We start from the raw sequence: 21,407 nt of genomic DNA on the forward strand, positions 1-21,407 counted from the left end.
GTGGTGTGTCTGAAGCCACTGCGATCCAGGAGTGTAGAGGCAGTCAAGAAGACGCTGTCCAGATGGGGCGTCTTCAACTGTTGAACCAGGAAACACAACTTCATCTCTCGGCTTCCACGCATTCCCGCAGAGTGTGATCCAGAGCTAATCACTTTATCTCAAGCGCCCTTCCGTTCCTCTTTTCTGCCAAAATTGCGAGCCCTCGAGGATCAGCAAACTGCCTGTGTCAAAGGGTGTTTGAACAACTGATTTCGTAGGCAACCTTACAGTGTTTATTGTTCAGATTTTCTGTCTGCTTCTGCCATCTTCACTGTTCGGTCACTACTGAACCAGGGCCCCCTGGCATCCTCTGTATGCCAGCCAGCCCTGCCATGTTCCTTCCACTAGATACAGGAAAGAGTTGGTAATCGACCGCAGGCGGGCTCCATTGCACATACAGCTGCAGAGGCACTAGGCTAGCCATGGCGCTGGCACTATGAAGCTACAGTAGAAGAGATGTAATCACCGTATTTTACAGCGAGAAGTCACCCCAGGAGCGGGCAGAAGCACATAAACGTGCGCAGCATCCCTCGACCCAAAACAGGAGCATGTAGACTGCCATTTTAATCACAATTTTTTTTACCTTTCCACATGGTATTGTAGAATGTCTATAGCGCTTTATGCTCTTGACGGAGCCTCAAGGAGCCTGAAGCACATGTGGGTTGTAGCATCTCTACGCAATCATTAATAATTCTGAAATTTGAATTTTGATTGTATGTCAAGGGTACCATGACTTATTATTCACGTTTAGGGCAGGAGACAAGACACCCAGATGGAAGGAGGAACGAGTCCTGCTCTTTTCAAACCTTCTGGGGAAACTGAGCAGCAGTTAAGTTTGCTGTGTTAGAAAATGCCCTTGGTAAGTGGAAGCTTTTTCTGTTGTTAAAAAAGGCTCTATTTGGATGTAAACAATCTCTGCTTCATTATGGTATGTATTTTACATGTGCACACTTTTTTTTCTTTTGTTGCGTTTACAATGTTTTTAACAGTCTAAAATGGCGATATGCACTTTCACTTTGTCCCATTTCTATTGCCACACGATTCTAGTATAAGCAGAGCATGGCGATCTTCCGGCAGAGTTGCGGTATTGTTTGTCTTCATTAGTGTAAATTGGGGTTTGTGTGCATGTTGTGCTTTAAGCCAGGATCAGGGCAGGTAACCAGCAATTATTTTCCGATTTCTTATGTTGATACGCCAGCCGCACCGTTTTGTAGGGGTTAAGATGCAGACTGAGTGCTCCATGCCTCCTGTGCTCTTTTCCTCCCTGCCAATGTTGTCTGTTCGCTTGAGGTGCACATTGTATATGTGTTAAACTGGGTCACCCCACGCATTGCCTCTTAGCTTTGTTATTGTCAGTTTGGGCCCTCCCAGGCAAGCGAGCCAGCAAGCGTCCATCTCGTCTCCAACCAGTGACATTTTTGGGAATTTGCCGTTCGATTTTTGTAATGTGTGGATTTGAACAGCGATTCGAAAAAAGGCGAACTGCAGTTCTTACAAAAATGCTGACAAAAATCTATTTATGTTTTGCTTTGTGAAAGAAACTGGGTTAACCGACTTGCATGAATTTGGTTGATACCTATTTCTGTCAATACAACTAAGTGGTATGTCATGTTGTCTTTCTAACAAACGCGACAGCTAAAAATCATAAGTTGCTTAAATTATTAAAAAAGTTGGTTATTTTAAACCACTAACAAATGCACATACATTCTGCATGCATTTTACAAAAACATTATTCAGTGCTTTACCTCCAGCTGTTCTCTTCTTTAGTTCTCAAATACGAAAGGAAACACGTAATTTGTTCAGCTTAGATGATGAGTGTTTAAATTATTATTTCACTGTATATGGACTGACATGCTAAATATTTCTGATCTAGCAGTACATTTGTTACCACTCTCTCCTACCCCTTTCATCTTGAGAACCATACAATGCTGCAGTTTACTTTATCTGGGTGACTGCAATGCACTGTATTTTCTTTCCTTATTACGGTGATGTGTTCAAGTGATACTGTCATGGTGGGGACTCATGCATTTGGTGGTTACGTGGCAATGTTACGTGTTTGTGATGACATTTGTGACGGTATTTTTTATGTGTAATGATGTGTTCTCCTGTGACTTGTTTTCCTTTTGACTGCTCCTGGTTGTGTGCTTCTGGTTCTGATCCTCACCCCTCTCCGTAAAGGTTAGCAAGATCACGTCACTTGAGGGAACAATATATAGCTTAGCAATGCCAGTTCACAGTGGTATTTCATTGCGGGCACCGATGGTGTGTCTGGAAACCACCAGATCATAAGCGAGGCTTAAAGGGACTTTCCTGTCAAGAGGTAAACAGTTCCTAAGTTACAACTTGGACCAAACCTACGCATTACACAAGATATAAAAAACTCCATCCCTATTTTTGAAATTCCTTTTTCCATTGATGTCATTTTATTTTCCACCTCCCATCCATCGTAACCTACTTCCCATTTTCTGGTTATCCAGCGCCCCATGCTCATAGGAATGGAAATAGTGCTATGCAAATATAATAACTCCACTGCAAACAAAAAACGAAAGTAAAAACATTATAATTTACTGCGCCAATAGGTCTAACTTTCACAAACTTGAGACCGATTGCATTGCAAATCTTGTATTCTGCTTCCTCCCACTGCAAACCAAAACAAACAAGTAAAATACATCAATAGCTTTAACTCTCACAAATGCGAGACCAATATGCATTGCAAATGCTTGTTCTAATAGATTTTCATATATATTTTTTTAAAACATAGGAGCACCCCCATACACATGCATGAAAAAATGGAGGCCTACTTCTGTATTTTTCAAAACACTTAAGTGAACGCACGGCCACCTTGCAAAGTTTTTAAAACAAAATAAGAACATTTATTACAAGACAGATATTGTGCATATGGATGATGAACGGTGGCCATCTTGGAATGGTATGGTAAAACAACAAGAATTGGGAAAGCCAAAGGCACAGCACCAAGTACTGGGCACGACATTATCGCAGGGCCCCATGCTGAAGTGGAGTTGGGAGTGGGTTGGGTGTGGCAGAGAGAGAAAAGGAGGCTGAACAGTGGAGAGGTTATGACGGAGAACTAATGAAAGCCTTCTGTAAACTTCCATGAAATGCCATGGCTTTAAGGGTGGTCCACTCAGTCATTGGCAACTCCTCAAAAATGGCAACATTAAATGGCTGAAGGCAACTGACTAAAAACCAACTCTCTGTATTGTATAACTGTGTGTTTGTAAACACCTTTCTGTCCAGGTAGTGTGAGGTTTCTAGCAATGAGCTACAGCTCTCTATAGACAACATTTTTAAAAATCTAACCCAGCACAACACACATCTAGAGTGTAGGAAATTACCATCTTTTGTGACGTGGTACCTGCAGATTCTAGCCCCATCAGATTTTGCTGGTTGTGGAACTCTTTGCACTTTACCCTTTACTATGCCTGCTCTCCCCCATTTAAACATGCTTGAATGGCATAGCCCTAATTGACATACTTAGCTTACCTTTCAGATCCTCGTATATGGTAGAAGGTGATCCCATGGCCAGCAAGTTAAATGTCATTAATGGGCTGCAGCACCAATTGTGTCACATATTACAGTGGCAGTGCAAACATGGCTTCAAGCCTACCATTGTAGCCTGACTGGAGCAGTTTAAAAGCTGGAATTCTACCTGTCAAAATATATCCAGGTCTAAACCTAGGACTAAACCTTCCTTTTAAATATTAATGTCACCCCTCAGAATGTCTTTTAACCAATAAAGCAGGGTGTATGGTATTTAAAAGTTGGACATGTAGAAATGTAATGTTAAACATGTGCTTAAAGTGATTTGCACCTAAAAACACTTTTCACTCTAGCAAGGCTATCTGTTCTATAGAGAAACACTGGAATCCACAGTTTAAATTTAGTACTGCTGCTGTCGGCTAGACAACAGCTACAGATTTCATTCTTGGACTCTTTGTAATATTTGCCAATGTCCCAATTCACTAATGAAGCCAGCTATTAAAGAATTAGGGAAAAGGTACTTTTATAAAGTTATCTTTTTCCTGCCTTAGACTTCTGGTGGCTAATTTGGATTAGCCTCCTGATACATCCCTCTGAGTATTCTAAACACTGAATGAGGTGCGAAATCTGCTTTTAGAGCAGAGACAAAGTCCTGTGTGTGGGGAGGAATTTTCTATTTCTTCTGGCAAGGCTACCATTTGGATAGAGCCCAGGAATTTAATTTACTTCAGAGGAGGTCTCAAATATCAGAGGACACTCAGACATACGTATTCTTTTGTTGCCCTACTCAGGCAGACTGAATCCTACTGCGGAGGGACCTACCCTCAAAACTGGACTGAAGTGACCATGGTCAAGGGGCTGCTCATAACCCTGGCCACATCTCTAGGATGGGCATTCAGGCTCTGCACAGGGGAGATGGGTTTCACCATCTTTGATTTCGACAGAGAGGATCATTGTGGGAATGTTTGCATGAGGGCAAACATGAAATGCTGTAAACGTGAATGGGGTAACCCCTTGTAACTGTTACCCTATTGGTTAGGGAGGAACCAATAGTCATCCCTACCCACAAGTTGGTGTGAGGCCTAAAGTGACATCCCCAGTATCCTCCTCTGAACACTACTGGGCACGAGGAAGATCAGAAGAGGACTGAGCCTGCTGTCTGTGGCCTAAGAAATGCTAGACCTGGTCTCCCTCTTACTCTGGACAAAGAAGTGGGATCCAAGGGTTATAAGACTAAATTTCTGTTCAGGTTACTGGGAAACAAAAAGCTACAAGAGGTCCCACCGGCAACTGCCCTGCTGAACAATTCCAAATGGACCTGCCCTGGAATTTGGCCCTCTGCTGGACTGGGTTGTGACACCTAAATGCTGTTCCTGATTTCTGGGAACCCTTGGCTGGGTCAGGGTGGACATTGTCTGCCACCCCATAAAACATGGGACTTAAAAAGGTTTTGGTTACAAAGACCTCCACTCCAGAGGACCAATGCAAACCTGCCAAGCTGATCCACACATGGAGCATTGACAATGGGATGAAGATTGAGGTTTCTCCCATGCAGGACTTCTCCACAGCAGCATATTCAATTTAGCCGACCCTCACAGGCAAGGAATCCAGCCTTGTGAAGCTCTCTTCAGCTACAGCCTGCAGCTTTGCCCACTGGAGGAATCCGAGCTCCAACATCTTTAATGGGCGAGGGCTCAAAAAGTATCCCGCGGGCAAGGGACTTTCCCTGGCCGCGGAATTTTAATTTCTACTGCTCTGAGCTTTCTTCATCTCTCTACATCTTCCCTTCCATTCTCAATGGCAAAGGACCTTAAAAGCAAATTCTTGCTCTTCTTCCCCCTACACTATTATTCTACCTCTCACTTGGGTCTGTCCCCTTCTAAACTCCAGACCCTGCCCTCTTCTCGTCACCTACAGCGCTTGGCTTAATCAGCGTTTTGAAGTTTCTCTGCTGTAGGGTTATCCCTGCTCCTTAAAATCTTCCCTTTCTCCCTTCACGGTTAAGTGAGTTTGGTCACCCCATCCTGGAACAGGCATTCTAGTGAACAATAAATGTAGTTATTCTCTTTTAGCATTCTACAATTTAATGTACTCTTGTTGTTGGTGATCTCCCATCCTCCCACTATGCGTCCTCCTCCCAACCCTTTTGGGCTCTTCACCCTTCTTGTCTTGGTTCGGGGGATATCCTACATTAAGCTCCTCACAAGGCTCAAAATACAAGAAAGTGGTTGTTTTTTTTCACCTGGGCTTTGCACAATGGCATTAACCCACTTACCTGCTCTGTTGACATGCGCATGTCTTTTGACAAGCACCTTTCAGAATTAAGGTTTTTTCCACCTCATCCTTGCAGTCATAGGGACAATCTAGCAATATCGAAGGTGATAGTGATGGTGTGCTCTCTAACACCGGCATTATGTGTGGAAGAATGCCCTTCATAGCCTTGCTGTCTCTTGTAATTTGGTCTATCAGTCAAAACTTAACTCGAAGAGGTTAGGTGAATGCTGAATCGAGATTCAGGACAACACAATTATCGCAGCTGTAATCAAAATAAGAATGCCCGACCGGAATTTTTGTGGAGTAGAACCCCAAAATATCAATGTACAGAAATATATATTCAGTAAAAATATTTAATATATGGCCATAAAGAACCCAAATTGAATAAATAGGAAGTAATAAAACTTTAAAACAAATCAGTTGCAGCAAAGGGCCCCCGAATTACATATGACATAATCTGTTTATCTTCTGTAGTTGATTATGAATGCTAGGCTATTTGTAAGCAAATAAAACCTGCAGAAATACTATAAACTAAGCATATTCAAAGTAACTCTCTAAACACTACTGTTAGTGACTATCGCAAGACCTTGGTAATCAGTAGCTAACCAGTCGGTTGTAACACATCTAGCAGCTGATTAGAGCCAGATAGTAATGTGATTCATATACCTAATCAGTGTATGAGTCCACAAGCACACATTAGGAACACACATGTTCAAGATATTTATAATCACATAGGACTCAGGGTAGTCTGGTTGTAGATATTCTTGCTCTGCAAGGATCACATTTGACTACCTCAAGTGTGGCTTGGGGCACTTTATCTTGTGCCCAAATCCTTTCAGGGTTGTGCTAGGCTCAGTCTCACAACATGACAACTGCATGCAAGTGTGTACTTGGAAAAAGTCAGGTGGGGTAATATAAAGAAAAACAAAGGTTCAAATTCAAATTCTTGCTCAAGACGGGAGTTAACAAATCAGATAGAAACACTACTCAAGTCACCGGAGATTGTGTGTGGAAATTTATTTGGCAGATACCTTGTTCAGAGACAGTGTTTCTTAGTGTCCTCTGTCTGAGTCTTGAACTCTTTGTTGTGGCTCAGCAATTGCTCAGAGGCAAGATCAAAAGAAGGGAAGATCTGTCAGGCATCAGATTCAGTGCCAACCGTACGAAAACAAGCTGCATCCTGCTCCACATTTTTTGAGGTGATAAACAGGAATTATGCAGGTCTGTCTTGATGGAGGAGCTTTCATGTCCTGGAGTTATCCTACCATACCTTCATACTCTTTGGCAGTAGAGCACCAACAGGCTGTTAGTGAAAGATCGAAATTACAACTAATGAGATTCCTTCATTAAATGGGATTTTAGGAAGGATAAGCCTTGCCCGTCTCCCGAAATTTATTATAGGGGATAATGTCCTTGTGACACCCGAAGGATATGATTTTCAGAATCTTGCACTGTTTGGGAAACTTAGCTATGTCCTTCAGACAAGATCTGGAGAAATGGGAAACAAGAGAGGAAGAAGAAATACGGGTGAGACTGTCCTTCTTGTGTCTCTGTGAGCAGCACCGGTCCTCCATCTTGCACTCAATATTTTAAACTAAAAAGATGATCATGAGAAATGTAGATCAACCCTAACTATAGTTGCTTCAAAAGTTATTGTGATCATTATTTATCCAGGCTCTGATGTTCACAAATCATATTGCAAAAAAGTATACACAAAGTGTTTTTATACATCTAAATTAATTAAAAGGAAATGAAGAGGATCCCTGTTTGCTAGAGGTCACTGAGTTTATTTGCAAATGAAGAGCATTCAGTATCACACCTGAGTGCGGCTGCAGCACTCAACATTATAAATGCACACAGATTCAGGACCTGCCCAAAATATTTTAGGCATTATACCCACTCAAGACTACACGTTGAGGAAACAATTGGAGGTCTTCCCAATCTGTGGGCATTCTAAGGTGTCCCTAAGGAGCACAAGATCAGCAGTTAATTGGAATTAGGGCCCTATCAAATTGTTCCAGAAAAAGAAGCATACAGAGGACACAAGAAACACGCAATAGCATAGCAAATAGGTATTGCTGCTGTACCTCAGTACATCACGATTGAGTCAGAAAAAAGAGCCTAGAAGTTTTTTAAAAGGCTACAGTCCTTCTTTACTGGATGTTTCTCGAGTCAAAAGTAACAGGCTAAAAAGTCTTCCAGAAAGCATTGGAACCTCAAGTAAATTCTAAATGTTCCTTAGATGCAACTTCTTCTCATGACCTTATACAAAACTGAGGATGTGTAGCTTCAACATAAATGTGTACATCAACACGTTTGCTACTCCAATAATGTGACCTTGTTTACTTTAGGAATAATACATATGGCAAAGCTGGTTTAAAATGATGAGTCAGGGCCCGATTCAAAAAACTAATTTAAGACAAAATCCTAAACGTACTACTTTTGGTATTCACAGAAGGCATTTAGTAGTAGTAAAGTTAGGATTTTGTCTTAAGTCTGTCCTAAATTTGTCTTAAGTCTGTCTTATGTCTGTCTTAAGTCTGTCTTAAGTCTGTCTTAAGTTTGTCTTAAGTCTCTCTTAAGTCTGTCTTGAGTCAAACTTAAGTCAAACTTAAGTCAAACTTAAGACAAAATCCTAACTTTACTACTACTAAATGCCTTCTGTGAAAACCAAAAGTAGTAGGACAGACTTAGGACAGACTTAGGACAGACTTAGGACAGACTTAGGACAGACTTAGGACAGACTTAGGACAGACTTAAGACAGACTTAAGACAGACTTAAGACAGACTTAAGACAGACTTAAGACAAAATCCTAACGTTACTACTACTAAATGCTTTCTGTGAAAACTAAAAGTAGTAGGTTTAGGATTTTGTCTTAAGTTAGTTCTGTGAATCGGTCCCTCAATATTTCAACTTTCAATAAAAGTTGTAATTGCTATGGAAACCATGATGACAAACTATAAATCAAATGTACTAAAAGTCACATGTAAATTTTAGTGCCTCACACCTTATTCGTATCAAACTGGAATTATTAATATGTCACTAAATTACAGCTGCTTATAATGAAGTTGGCCTATGGCTTAATTGTGCTGATGCATTCATGTATGCTGTGTGGTAGGAAAAAACAAAATGTCAAAGCGAGTTGAGAAAAACAAAAAACAGAATTTAATGTGAGGTCCACATACGCAGGCACGTTTTGTCAAGGAAATTTGATTGGTGGCGCTTAAGACAATCCACAAAATTTCTGAAGGAAAAATGCTCTTGATACTTGAGGGATGAAGCACAATTTGTTTAAAGGGGCCTTTTTTAACCTTCACCATTAGGGTCACTGTTTCTTGTGCTGCTTTTTCTCCTCCCTTTGTTTTCTCTTGCCGTTGAACCTACAGGCAAGACAAGATTAGACGAGATCGAAGACATAACAGTGTGGCAAAGTTACCTTGATGGTGACTTTTTTTTTTACTTCTAGATCAGGGTTCTCTAATGTCGGTCCTGGAAATTTTTTAACATATCCACATTTAGATAAATGTAGTTATTTTAAAGATCTACCATGGATCAGGCCCTCCGACATTGGAGAACCCTGTCCTTGACGTAAAGTCTCTAGTATTCCTAACGTCTTCCTACTTGACGCCTTGATATCAGTTTGGTACAAAAGGGAGTGGTGATGGATGGAGCATCTGAACCAATCAAACACTTACACCCAGTCAAAAGATCTGGGTTTAATCCATCACCGTTCTTTAGCCCACTCTGCCACCCCAGTTCAGACATGGCCATATGCAAATCAGTCTGACCCTGTGCCTCATGGGAACAGTCCAGCCGAACTGCCAAGCCATTCCTTCCCTGGACCGTAAACAAGCTTCCTAGGACTGGTTTTTGGTATTACAGCCATCTTCAGCCAGGCTTGCTTGAATCCAGTGGCAAAGTGAGCAAGGGACTCACGTCTGAGCATACCCTGCCAACTTATGGCGAACAAAGTGGTACAAAAGGGAGTGGTGATGGACGGAGCATCTGAACCAATCAAACACTCACACCCAGTCAAAAGATCTGGGTTTAATCCATCACCGTTCTTTAGCCCACTCTGCCACCCCAGTTCAGATATCAGTTCGAGCTATAACACCAAAAAATGCCCTGCAGAAGAGGAAAGTGGGAAGTGTATGCAGATGTTTGGGGGAATGGAGCATGTCACCACATTGATGGTGCAATGTTCTGAAGTATTATAAAATTAGTAAATTATAGTTCTGAAAGTATGCCCCAGGGGTATCTAACCACAATTTTTCATCCCTTGAAAAGCAAAGTTTATCATTCATGAGAAAAAAGTTGGGAAATAATATAGTACTCAAATCTGCAACACATTGACTGAGTCAGATTAAGAATAACGATTAAAGTTGTTGGATAATTTTATAGGAATGTCTGGCACATAGAAGGAGAGGAAAACAATAAGACAGTTCTCAGTCTCAGATGTATTCAAATTTCAGGACTTTTGGAGATGCTGGTCCAGCGCTAGAACTCTTTGCCAAATCTGGATGTACTATGATAAAACACAAATGTTACTTCGAAATACTTGGAAATAACATACTATACCAAAATGACCATGAATGCTTCCACATAAAATCACACTTTTATTTCCAACAGTCTTATACAGGTATGCACAGTTTACAGGATTTCCTTTAATTTAACTGGAAAAATATTGTTACTGTCACTATACTGGTGTCAAAAATTGAATGACAATAGCAATACGACACACTGTTACCGGAAAATAATTTTTATTCTTGAGAAAGCTAAAACATTAAGAAAAGCTAACGTTTTATATTATCATCTAGGAATATGACAAAGGGGTACTCTTCTGTTTCCAATCCAGTAATAATACATGTCCAGGTCTGTAGATATTTTCAAAAATATTTTAGATATAGGAAATAAAAGAATCTGAGACTGCGGGGCACTCAGGCTACCACGGCCAATAACCTCTTTAAAGCAGGGTGGCTGTCTTAACTATTTGCCTTCCTCTAAAGAAGATTCTACATTTACTTGTGAGAAGTAGAACATCAAATTCTCTTCACTGAGCCAATAAAAGCAAAGTAGGACAACATGTCTATCCAATGACTTGACATATTCTTCACATGGTAGACATTTCACAAAAGCTTCAAAAATACTAGAAGAATGAAGAAATAAAAGAGGGTCCATCAAAACTCAAGTCTTTTCAAACACTGTGAGGGCCGAGCTTACATGAGAATATCAATATGAATTCATGACATGACTCCGGAAGCTGTACCACATAATACTGGCTATAGGCACCTTTCATACCAGATTAGACGTTTACGGTCCCACTATACTTTTTCTTTTGTCTTGTCAGTTTTTTATCCTCTGCATTCTGAAGTAACCACAACTTTACACGCAGCACATTATAAAACACCCAACAACAATGAAATAAACAAATTGATGGATTAATGAGAGCTTGCCGTGTACAGGGATATATGCCTGTTTCACAAACCTTTATTTCATAGAAGTTCAGGAGTAAGTCACATATACTAACAGAAATATCTTTGTGAATTGGGCCCATAGTAAACACTTTTCGCCCCATTTCATGCATGCAGCAAATAGATAACATTGATAATAGCTAGCACAGGAATGACGAGAGTATATAACTAGCTTTTAAACCAAGATGTTTTAATTTGGGAAAATTAATTTAGCTACAAATTCAATTTGAAAATAATATAGGTCTCAAATGATGTAAAATGTTTTCTATTAAAGGGTAACATTGCAATTACCCCAGAAATGTGTAAGGACTCCAATGCAATGCAGAACACATTTTTTTCAGCCTTCAATTAAAAGCAGAGATAAGGTGCCCCTAATTTGATACATTACCGAGTAGTTTTCCAGGGAATCCAATATTAAATGCTGGACCCAACATTGGGCCCAACAAAACATCTAAATTCAGCTTCTTCCATTCTGTAATAAATGTTTGGCAGTAGTCCTGAGTAAAAGGAGAAAATATAAGGTGAATGGATAAAGAGAGTCTTGTTATTACCATGATGTTTGAGAAATTATTAGTTTCTTTGTAAAGGTACAATTAAAATGATTTTGAAACCTCACAGGGAAGAGTCTCTACATATCAAAGAGAAATTATTATGCCCTGAGACTCAAAAGGCTGACGAAACCAATGATGGTGCAAAACTCAGTAGCCCTAAATAGAGTATTTGAAAATAATTCAAGGCCTTCCTTAGTGAACCCATGAGGAGAGATTCAATAAAATAATTGTGCATAGTCTGAGAGAAGGGTATGAAAAAGGATGGCTGTCTCAGGCATTTTTGTACTTTGGATATATATTTACATATAGAGGGGAGGAATATTTCAGCTGAAGTGTCTTTCAGATAAAGGGGTCAGGATATATCAGTGCAAGAATGAGGTTATATTTTTTCCAGAACAGCTCAATTGTACCTTCCACGCACAAATAAGAGGAAAACAACATTCACAAATTAACGGGGTATATACATAGATAAGTTTGAAGATTAGGTGGGATTTCAAGATTGAGTCTGAATTTGCACTGGATTCATGCTGCACCTCACTGATGAGTCTCAACAAGGCTGAAACCGGCATAACATTGCTTGTCAACCCAACATAGTCTGGACTGACCCTATTGGAGTAGGACCTAGGCTGATTAGCATTGGCTGCTCCTAGTCTACAGTGGTGCCCTGGTAATTGCTGATGGGTGAATCTTTTTCACGCATTCCACCCATCATCCTCTATTGTTTTACTGTTTTGAATAATCCTGTGCCCTGAAACTGTCCATAGTTTGTGGGCTAATCTACAATTTTGGTATAATTGGGTATGGCTTCACATTTGAATTTGGGTTATATCACATACTCTGGTTTGTAGATTAAGCAATCTTAAATATTGTGCAATGGGTGAAGTAGAAAGTAAATGGTGATGGTTCAAACATCATCCAACGGCAAGACTGGTGGAGGTAGGAACTGGTTTAAATGTGATCTCCATGCCTGGGAGGGTGGAGCCAATATTAATCCCAGATGTATGTTAGACTCGGTGAAACTCATGCAGCTATCCAGGCAGCACTTTATCTTGTATGCTTTAAATGAATATCAAAACAGGTATCAGTGAAAAGGAGTTTGATGTACTAGTATCACTTGAAAACCCCAGGAGAAACTTTTACTCTACATAAGTTTGTTTGTTGGGCATATTGGCCTAGTTTAAAGAATAATACGTTTGTTGCCATTTTTCCAGAATGAAGACATACTTTGATTTCATCTGGTGTACACTTAATCTGCAAAAGCACCTCTATATTTGCATATTCGCTTTACAAAATATATCCATGGAAAACAGATTTAAATGTGAAAGCCTCAATTTTCAATTCGACAAAATTGTAAATTTACAGTTTTGTGCCTGAATTTAAGTATATTTTACTTTCTTTAAACACTCACTATACTCACCTAAAGCAGATTACCAGTCAATTAGAACAGCAGTCAAAAAGAGAAAAGGTCACCCAAACAGCCTCAAACTTACATGTACTACGCCATGGCCACAAATAAGTACACTACAGCCACAGGAAGCAGACGACTGTGGCATGAATCGATTAGAAACCAAAGAACATAGGGTGCCAAAAATCAGGAAATAATATAAAATCATGCAAATTATAGAAACGTTCTATAAAGCACTGATAACACAACATAACATGCAGTAACTACTGCAGTAGCTCCCACCACAGCACACAAACTGCACCAAGCGGGTGCCATGTTCAAAGCGCCTACTCTGCAACCATTTTGGTTTAGGGAAAACAACCTGCCAATGTGCAAGTTTGTGCTGTTCTCTAAATAAAATCTGAAAAATGGGTGCAATTTGCAAGGAGTTTTTCCCCTGTTGGTGGGTCCATTTTAAATGTTCCCGTGTGGTGGACATGAGTTGGGAAAATAGGTGACTGTCACCCTGCCATCTATCAGGTGGAGGATTGTCACTATGACCTGGAGGCACTTTGGTGGTCAGACCGAAGGAGCAGTGGAGGATCTGCCAGTGTCGATAGAGCTCTGCCAAGCGATCTAACTAGAGAGTGGGAACCAACAGAGTTGACAATTTTTGTGTTTCAACGGGTCATGTTGTCCCACCTAACGCAGATAGTTTCCTTTCCCCATTGGCTGTCTTTGTCCCTTTGTATAGGATCAGTGAGATCACCAGCTGGACTGGAGGCAAGCTAGTTTGTGGCGCTATTTGCAGCTTCCATTTCCAATAAAGAAGTCGGTTTCCAAGAGACTCACTGGAAGGTTTGTGAAAGCAGATGTGATTGCTGAGATATGCTGGGCCAGTGTTATGTTGTACCTTGAAAGTGGGAGTGAGGAGTCTGAATTGAGATTGTTTCTAAATGGGTAGCCAGTGGAGCTCCTTCAGGTGTGGTGTCATGCGAATACGGTGTGGGAGGTTGTGAGTGATTCTGGCCGCTGAGTTCTGAATGGCCTGTAGCCTTCTGGTGAGTTTTGTGTTGAACCCAGCATTAGGGGTGTTCCTGTAGTCCAGCTTCCTTTTGACCAGGGCACAGAGGGGCAGTTTTTCTGGGTGCTGATTAGGCGCCATTTGAAAATCTTCCTCAACATCTTCACATGAGGGTGTGATGACATTGACTTGGTCATGTCAGGTTTGGTGTATATCATGATCCTGATAATATTGGCATCAGTGGTGGGGGTGGGTGTCAGTCCTAGCTCTGTTGGCTACCAGGTCGAGTCCCACAGTGATGTGCTCTTTCCAAAGACCGTGAGTTTGTTTTTGTCAGTGTTTATCTTTAGATAGGTGGTCTTTATCCAGTGGGTGATTTAAGTCATGCCGGCATTGAACTTGACAGTGGTACTGGGAGTCTTTTATGTGAGAGAGAGTAGGGAGTTGCTTGTCATCTCCAGATTAGGTGAAGGACATCTGAGGTGTACGATGCCAGGCTGATTGACTGGGTCCTTCCAGTCATGAAGGAGCAGATCCATCAGAACACGTGGTGGGAGACTGTGTCAAATGCTGCAGCGAGGTCCAGGAGGATGAGGGCCACTGTGTCTCCTCATGCGGATGACATTCATGCTGTGGTTGGTTCTGAAACCAGAAAGAGTGGTGTCGAGAAATATGTGGTTATTCAGGTATTCAGTGAGGTGTCTGTTAATGATTTTCTATAAGACCTTTAATGGGATTGGTAGCAGCGAGATTGTGCTGTAGTTGACAAAGCTTGAAGGGTCAGCAAAGAATTTATACAGCAATGGGAGGAGAGTTGCATCTTTCCAAGCATCTAGGAAGGTCATGGAAGAGGTGGACGCATTCACAATGGGTATAATCATGGTGGTGATGAGGTTCAAGCCTCTGGAAGAGGTGCAGAGTGGCAGAGGTCCAATGGGGTCCCTGAGTGGACGTACTTCTTGGTGGCTGTGGTTTTTTCTGGGGGAATGACCGGTCATGTGGATAGCATTGGTTCTTTGGATAAGACTGGGAGCTATTTGACGAGGTCTGTCGGGTCTTCTTGAAGGCTGAAGTTGACATATATGGCGCACTCTGTACTGTTATTATAACTTAACATCGGCACTTTTTTATTCCTCCCTTTGGCCAGCATTGATGGAGAACCTTTCTTGGTTTTTAAATTCTTCTTTTTTATGACAAACTGACTGTTTAACTAGATCTCAATCTTCTTTTAACTGTGTTTTTGATATTACTCCAAGTATTCTGCTTTTTGTTTTATGGACGGATCTCTTGTTATAATATGTTTAAAATTGACTTATGTTTTAGAAATTGAATCTTCTTTCCTCTATATTGTAAAGGTTTTAAATAACCATGCACAATAAAGTATCTATTATTGAAAAAAAAAAATAATAATATGGCGGCAACTTGTTGCTAAAGAATTGAGAGATATTGTTGCTGAGGTACTACAAGGGGGTGATCAAGTTGGAGGTGGCCAATGGTAATGTGAAATCTTTGTGTTGTTGGCATTGATGGGGACTGCCATTTTGGTGGTCTTGACCATTTGGTAGTAGCATTGTTGGGAAGACTTGAACATACTCCTGTCTGCATTGTACTGTGTCATCTCCAATTGCACTCCAGCTGTTGGTGTTTCATTAGTCTGAGTTCCTCCATGTACCAACTAGCCTGGGGTCTGGATCATATTGTATTGCTGTGTTTTAAGGGGGGTAGGAAGTCAGACAGGTGGTAATTCAAGTTTCGAAATTCTTGATGGTTTGAGGAAGACTGTTGCTGTGTTGGGGTCAGTGGGTGTTGAAAGAGGTGCTCCAGTCCTTGTCAGTGATGCTGTTTCAGTTGTGGCAGGCTGGTCTGTTGGTGGCATGTGTGTGTTGGGACAGGTCTGCTGAACTTGATGAAGGTTTGGTGCGTTCAAGACACTGATATGGGCTCTTCCACTCAGATGTTGTCAAAATTGTTGGAAATTGGGTCCAGGAGGTATCTGGCAACTTGAGTAGGTCTTTGTAGAGTGTGGGTGAGAACCAAGGCATTCAAGATCTTTATTGAGCGCTCTTGAGTTGAGGTTCAACGTGGTGTTCACGTGAAAGTTCAGGTCTCCAAGTAGGATGTAATTGCTAGCATCGAGGGCGAGTGGTGCAACAAAGTCTGTGACTTGTCGGTGAAGTTATTGTGTGGCCTCAGTAGTTTGTAGAAGAGAGCGCAACTTAGGATGAAGTTGGCAGTGACGTAGTGCTTGAACGACAGGTGTTGCATGTTGGAGGATAATATGTCTGCGGATGTGGTGCAGCTGAGAGTTTTCTTATGTATAATGGCGATTCCGCATTGGGGCTTGTGAAGTCTGTCTTACCTGGAAATCTTGCAGTGAGGGGTGATGGCGTTTGCGATGTCAGATGCTGATGTAGGGTTCAGCCAAGTTTCTGTGAAGAAAAGTAGGTCAGGGGAATTGTTGTGCAGCAGGTCTCAGATCTCTGTTGTGTGGTTGGTAAGTGAGCAAGTTTTCTGGAGCATGTATGGAAATGTGCAGTGTTGTGTAGGTGGTTGCAGGACTGTGTGTGTGTGAAAGAGTAGAGTGTTAGGTGCGGTCATTGTGGTTAGAGGTGGGTGTTGTTAAGTGCATGAAAACTTGCAGGAACATGCTCCTTCAGTGCTGTATCGAGCAACGGCCGGAGATGAGAGTGCGGATGTTCCAAGAGTTGCAGTGGCGGGAGTCGAGGACAAGGGTTCTTGGTGCTGGGCGCATTCCAGGTGTGGACGGGCACAGACTGGCTTGCCATTGGTGAGCCTTCAGCATGACTGTGACACACCCTCTGTAAACATCTGCTGCGCGTCCACTCAGTGGAAGCCATTTAATAGGTCCTGGATTGGGGGGAGAGAGTAGTGATGTCACTTCCTGTACAGATGGATGTTGGGAAATACATTGATGTCACTTCCTGTGTATATGGATGATGGGAAATCCAGTGATATCACCTCCTTTGCAGACGGATAATGAAAATCTCAACATCATGGTAACAAAATTAAAAACATTCCCTGGCCTTTCAGAAAACGAAACCACTTGGCTCAAGCAGCTAGTGTGGGTGCCATTGGTTAGTGCCACCCCCAGGAACAGAATGCTTTTCATGACTTCTGTTGAACAATAGTTAATTCAATAGCCCTCCCTTTGAAAGTAAAAAATATGTTAAGTTAAAACAAGAAATGTTATTTGGCATATAAAGATTTCTCAAACACCTTTAATAGAGTTGATTGGAGGATACTCTTGCTCAAACTACATAATTGGGGGGCTGTAAACTATTTCCCTACATTAATAATTGAGTTACAGAACAATAACAGGCTTAAAATTGTAATGAAGTCCACTAAAAGTTGTTCAAAATTGATCAAAGTAGAAAATGGATTGAAGGTGCAATGTCCTTATACCAGTATATTTGATTTGCCAAACTTTTCCACTCATGTCTCCACTAAGAGCTGAATGGCTTTCGTATGTTTGCAGGTCAGTTAAGAATAAATGAAAAATAAAGTGCAGAAAAGTAATCTCAAGACATTTTTCAAGGCTCACATAGCAGATACATGTAGCTGGATTTTACAAGATTGAAAGCTGGAAAATTTCAACAGCTGTGATAGCTAGGGTTGATTGTTTTCATCAAATTTACATTGGAAATCTCATGGGAAAAAAACAACAGTCCTGGTAACACATTATAAAATATCTCTTTGTATGTTTTAGAAAGCATAAGAAAGTGTAAAATAGAGGCACTTAAAACTACATACAAATTTAAAATCCTGATGTATTTGGGGCTGTCTGTCTACGACTTCAATTGGCAAAACCGGCGGCGGCTCCTCCAGCAGAAACATCATGGTTAACATGAACTTACAGAGTACAGGCAGACCCTTATTTTGGTGGACAGGGTATTTATTCACCCATGCTTGTGATGGAGTAGCCTGCTGCCAAATCCTAAAAAACTCTTAAAGTCTTTATGGAAGCGCCAAGTTTCTTGAGACCCAATGAAGGTTATTATCACACATTCTTAGGGGCATTCTCCACTCAAAACACTCAGTGATTCATTTTCAGCATTTGCCCACTTGTTCTTTCAGAAGGAATATTGACTTTAACAACGCACACATACATTAATTGTATTTCAAACCAATAATATTGGGAACAAATGAGCTAGCAGTAGAATCATGAAAATTAAAAAAACCTACCTCTCGTATTTTCTGGTGTGCCCATAGATCTTTTACAGACCTAAAAGTTTGTGAAAGAGATTTGTAAATAATATGCAAAAACATGGTCTGCAAGATATCATCAACTATGTATAGCATTGAGTAAGCTGAAGATCACAGTTACATAGCATTCACACCAAGAAGGGTTCAATACTTCCATTTCATTAGGACTTTGACTCAATAATAAAAACAGGGGGTCATGATCTTTATGAAGAAGAGCAGTAAGCCAGCCTGTTGGTTTAAATTCAGTGAATTCGATTAAAATAGAAAAAACACCAGCAGCAAAAGCCATCGGGAATAGATGGCCATAAAATATCTAAATGTAAAAAGCAGTCACAACGTTGTCTTCTTTAGCACCTTGCAGAATAGCAGTTTCATGTCACACTCCAATAAGTTCCTTCGGCATTTTTCCTTCTATAAACACCTCTCTGTACAGAGATTCGAGTCTGCTGCCACAAGCGTTGACCCAAGTTAAGAATTTTGCTGCACAGTTTTGACTAACAAAGATAATTAATTTTAGCAAGTGCACCTAATCCATTTTGCATGTCTATTAGGAGTCAGGCTAAACTAAACAGTGTATGTACCAGCTGTGCATCTTATGCCAGGCTACATTAGGCTGAGTGTTCACCAGCATTCACCTACTAACAGGATATGCAAGAACCAGCAGTGCACCTCTTGCCAGGCTACACTAGGCTGTTTATGCACCAACTGTGAATCTCATGCCAGAATACACTAGGCTGCGTGTACACCACCTGTGCACCCCCTTTTAGGCTATGCTAGCACCAGCTGTGCTCCGCTTGCCAGACTACACTAGGCTGTGTGTGCACCAGCTGTGCACCTCTTGCCAGGCTACACCAGGCTGTGTGTGCACTAGCTGTGTATCTCTTGCCAGCATACACTAGGCTGTATATACACCAGCTATGAATCTCATGCCAGACTAACAAGGTTGTGTGTGCATCTATTGTTCACTTTTTGCCAGACTACACTAGGCTTTGTGTGCACTAGCTTTGGACCTCATGCCAGAATACACTAGGTTGTGTGTGCATCAGCTGTGCACCTCTAGCCAGACTACACTAGGCTGTATGTGCATCTGCTGGGCATCTTTTGCCAGACTACACTATGCAGTGTGTGCACCACCTGTTCACCTCCTAATAGGCTATGCATGCATCAGCTGTGCACCGCTTGCATTTTTGCAGTTGCTCTTGTACTTACTAATTTGAGTAATGCCTAGGTGTCAACATAACAAAACCTCCTGGACACTTGCTAGTTCATCTATCCTTACGTGCTATAGACGTAATTAACTATTTCTAAAGACAGTAGTCCCTAGACAAGGATTAATAAGAGCAAACAATAAATCAGTACTATATTTTACAGCTGTCCAGCTAATATATAGTTGCCTAAATATACACAAAATTCAGCAAGAAACAATTAAAGTGGGACACAAGCCTGTATCCAACTTAGTGGGAAGGACGTACAACATGAAACAAAAAGGCTCAGGTAGAGTAAATTGTTAGTATGAGACACATTTTGGTAGGACAAACAAATTATAGTGGAGACACCATTACACATAATAAGTATTAAATAAAGAGGTGTGTATGGTGCACAAGTATATGGCGTTTCTATCCTTACAAAAGATATAGGATCATCATCAGGACATTGACAAAGGTATGCCGGTATACATTTTGCCTGTAATAAATAAAACCGTCGGAGGGAATAAAGGATGAAAAAAGAAAAAGAGACATATGAAAGTTAGCTCGGGCAGAAAACAACTTGGGCACTGGTGAGAGCAGTGTATGTCAGACTAACATAAGAGGATCACATGTGAGTACAATGATACCGGAGAAGTGAGCAGAACTTATAAAATTGCTAAGCAAGAGTAAAAGAATTACACAATAATGAGCAATGCTTGCTAAAAATCACAGTCATCCGTGTGTGGTGATTGAATGCGCAATACAGTAGAGAGCTTGGTGAGTGGTGAATAACCTGCAAAACTTGGGGAGTGCCAGTCAAGCGCCGTTGTTGAAAGGAAAATGGGTGTGGGATTCCGTAAGAGAAACAAGGAATAATTTAAAAAGTGGCAAATGCATGCAATGATGAGGAGCTTGTGAAAACAGTGGCAGTGGGTAGAGTGCTTGAGGGCAGCGAGCGAAAGATAGTTAAATGTAAATGTAAATGTAGTTGAGCTTATATAGCGCACAGCTACCCGCAGTGGGTTTCCCGGCGCTTGCTTAGGGAACCCTTCCTGGTATTCCCCTGTGAGATAGCAGGGTATCCACAAGGTGAAAGTCAGGCATCCCGCCGCGAGGGGCCGTTGTGGAGATTAAGCAAGCTATTGCCCAGAGTCGCAGAGTGTGAACCCGTCGAGGAGGCACCGGGGCGAGAATTATCGAGTCCGTGGAATTTTTAACCCAAGACCCGCCGAGGCGGGGAATTGAACCCTGGTCCAGGACCGATCTCAGCTTCCGGGTCTGCCGCCTCTAACCCCTGAGCCACACTTCTCCTAGATTCAGGTCAGAGTGACTTGAAGGAGGTTTGTTTCAGGCGAAGACCGACTAAAAGTCCAGGCCAAGTACAAGGAGAGTAAAGGATGCAGACAGCTGGGGCCACGGTCTGTGCAGTTGGATGCTGGATCAGAGTCGACCTACATGAAAAATGTGAAGTGATGTAGATCTAAGAGAAGATCGTAGAGATTGGTGGGGCACCGAAGGAGGAAAGGAGCAGTCTCGAAATCAGAGTGGCCTAAATGAAGGAGAGTGTCCAATTAAGAAGGGTGAGATCAAGGTGGGACAGTACTACTTGCAGACGCAACAAGGCTTACCTATTGCAGTCGTCAGGGACAGCAAGTCAGTATTAGTTTAGTGGAGCAAATAGAACGGTGAGACTGGTGGAGTGGAGCTGTGGTCTATTGGAGAAATAGATGAATTTGGTACATCTGGTTCTA

General features: G+C 41.4%; 1 protein-coding gene across 1 annotated transcript in view; it reads right to left on the reverse strand.

The window, feature by feature from the left end:
* The window catches only part of LOC144800376 (vitamin D3 hydroxylase-associated protein-like), a 652,021-nt gene that overhangs the window by 60,515 nt on the left and 570,099 nt on the right, over positions 1-21,407 (reverse strand). Inside the window, exons 12-13 of the mRNA XM_078671677.1 lie at positions 18,449-18,488; positions 11,675-11,783 (exon numbers count right to left, since the gene is read on the reverse strand). Of these exons, the coding sequence (XP_078527803.1) occupies positions 11,675-11,783; positions 18,449-18,488 (149 nt within the window). The remainder of the gene's footprint in view (positions 1-11,674; positions 11,784-18,448; positions 18,489-21,407) is intronic.

The sequence above is a fragment of the Lissotriton helveticus genome, chromosome 1_2, assembly GCF_964261635.1.
Source record: "Lissotriton helveticus chromosome 1_2, aLisHel1.1, whole genome shotgun sequence".
Classification (NCBI taxonomy): domain Eukaryota; kingdom Metazoa; phylum Chordata; class Amphibia; order Caudata; family Salamandridae; genus Lissotriton; species Lissotriton helveticus.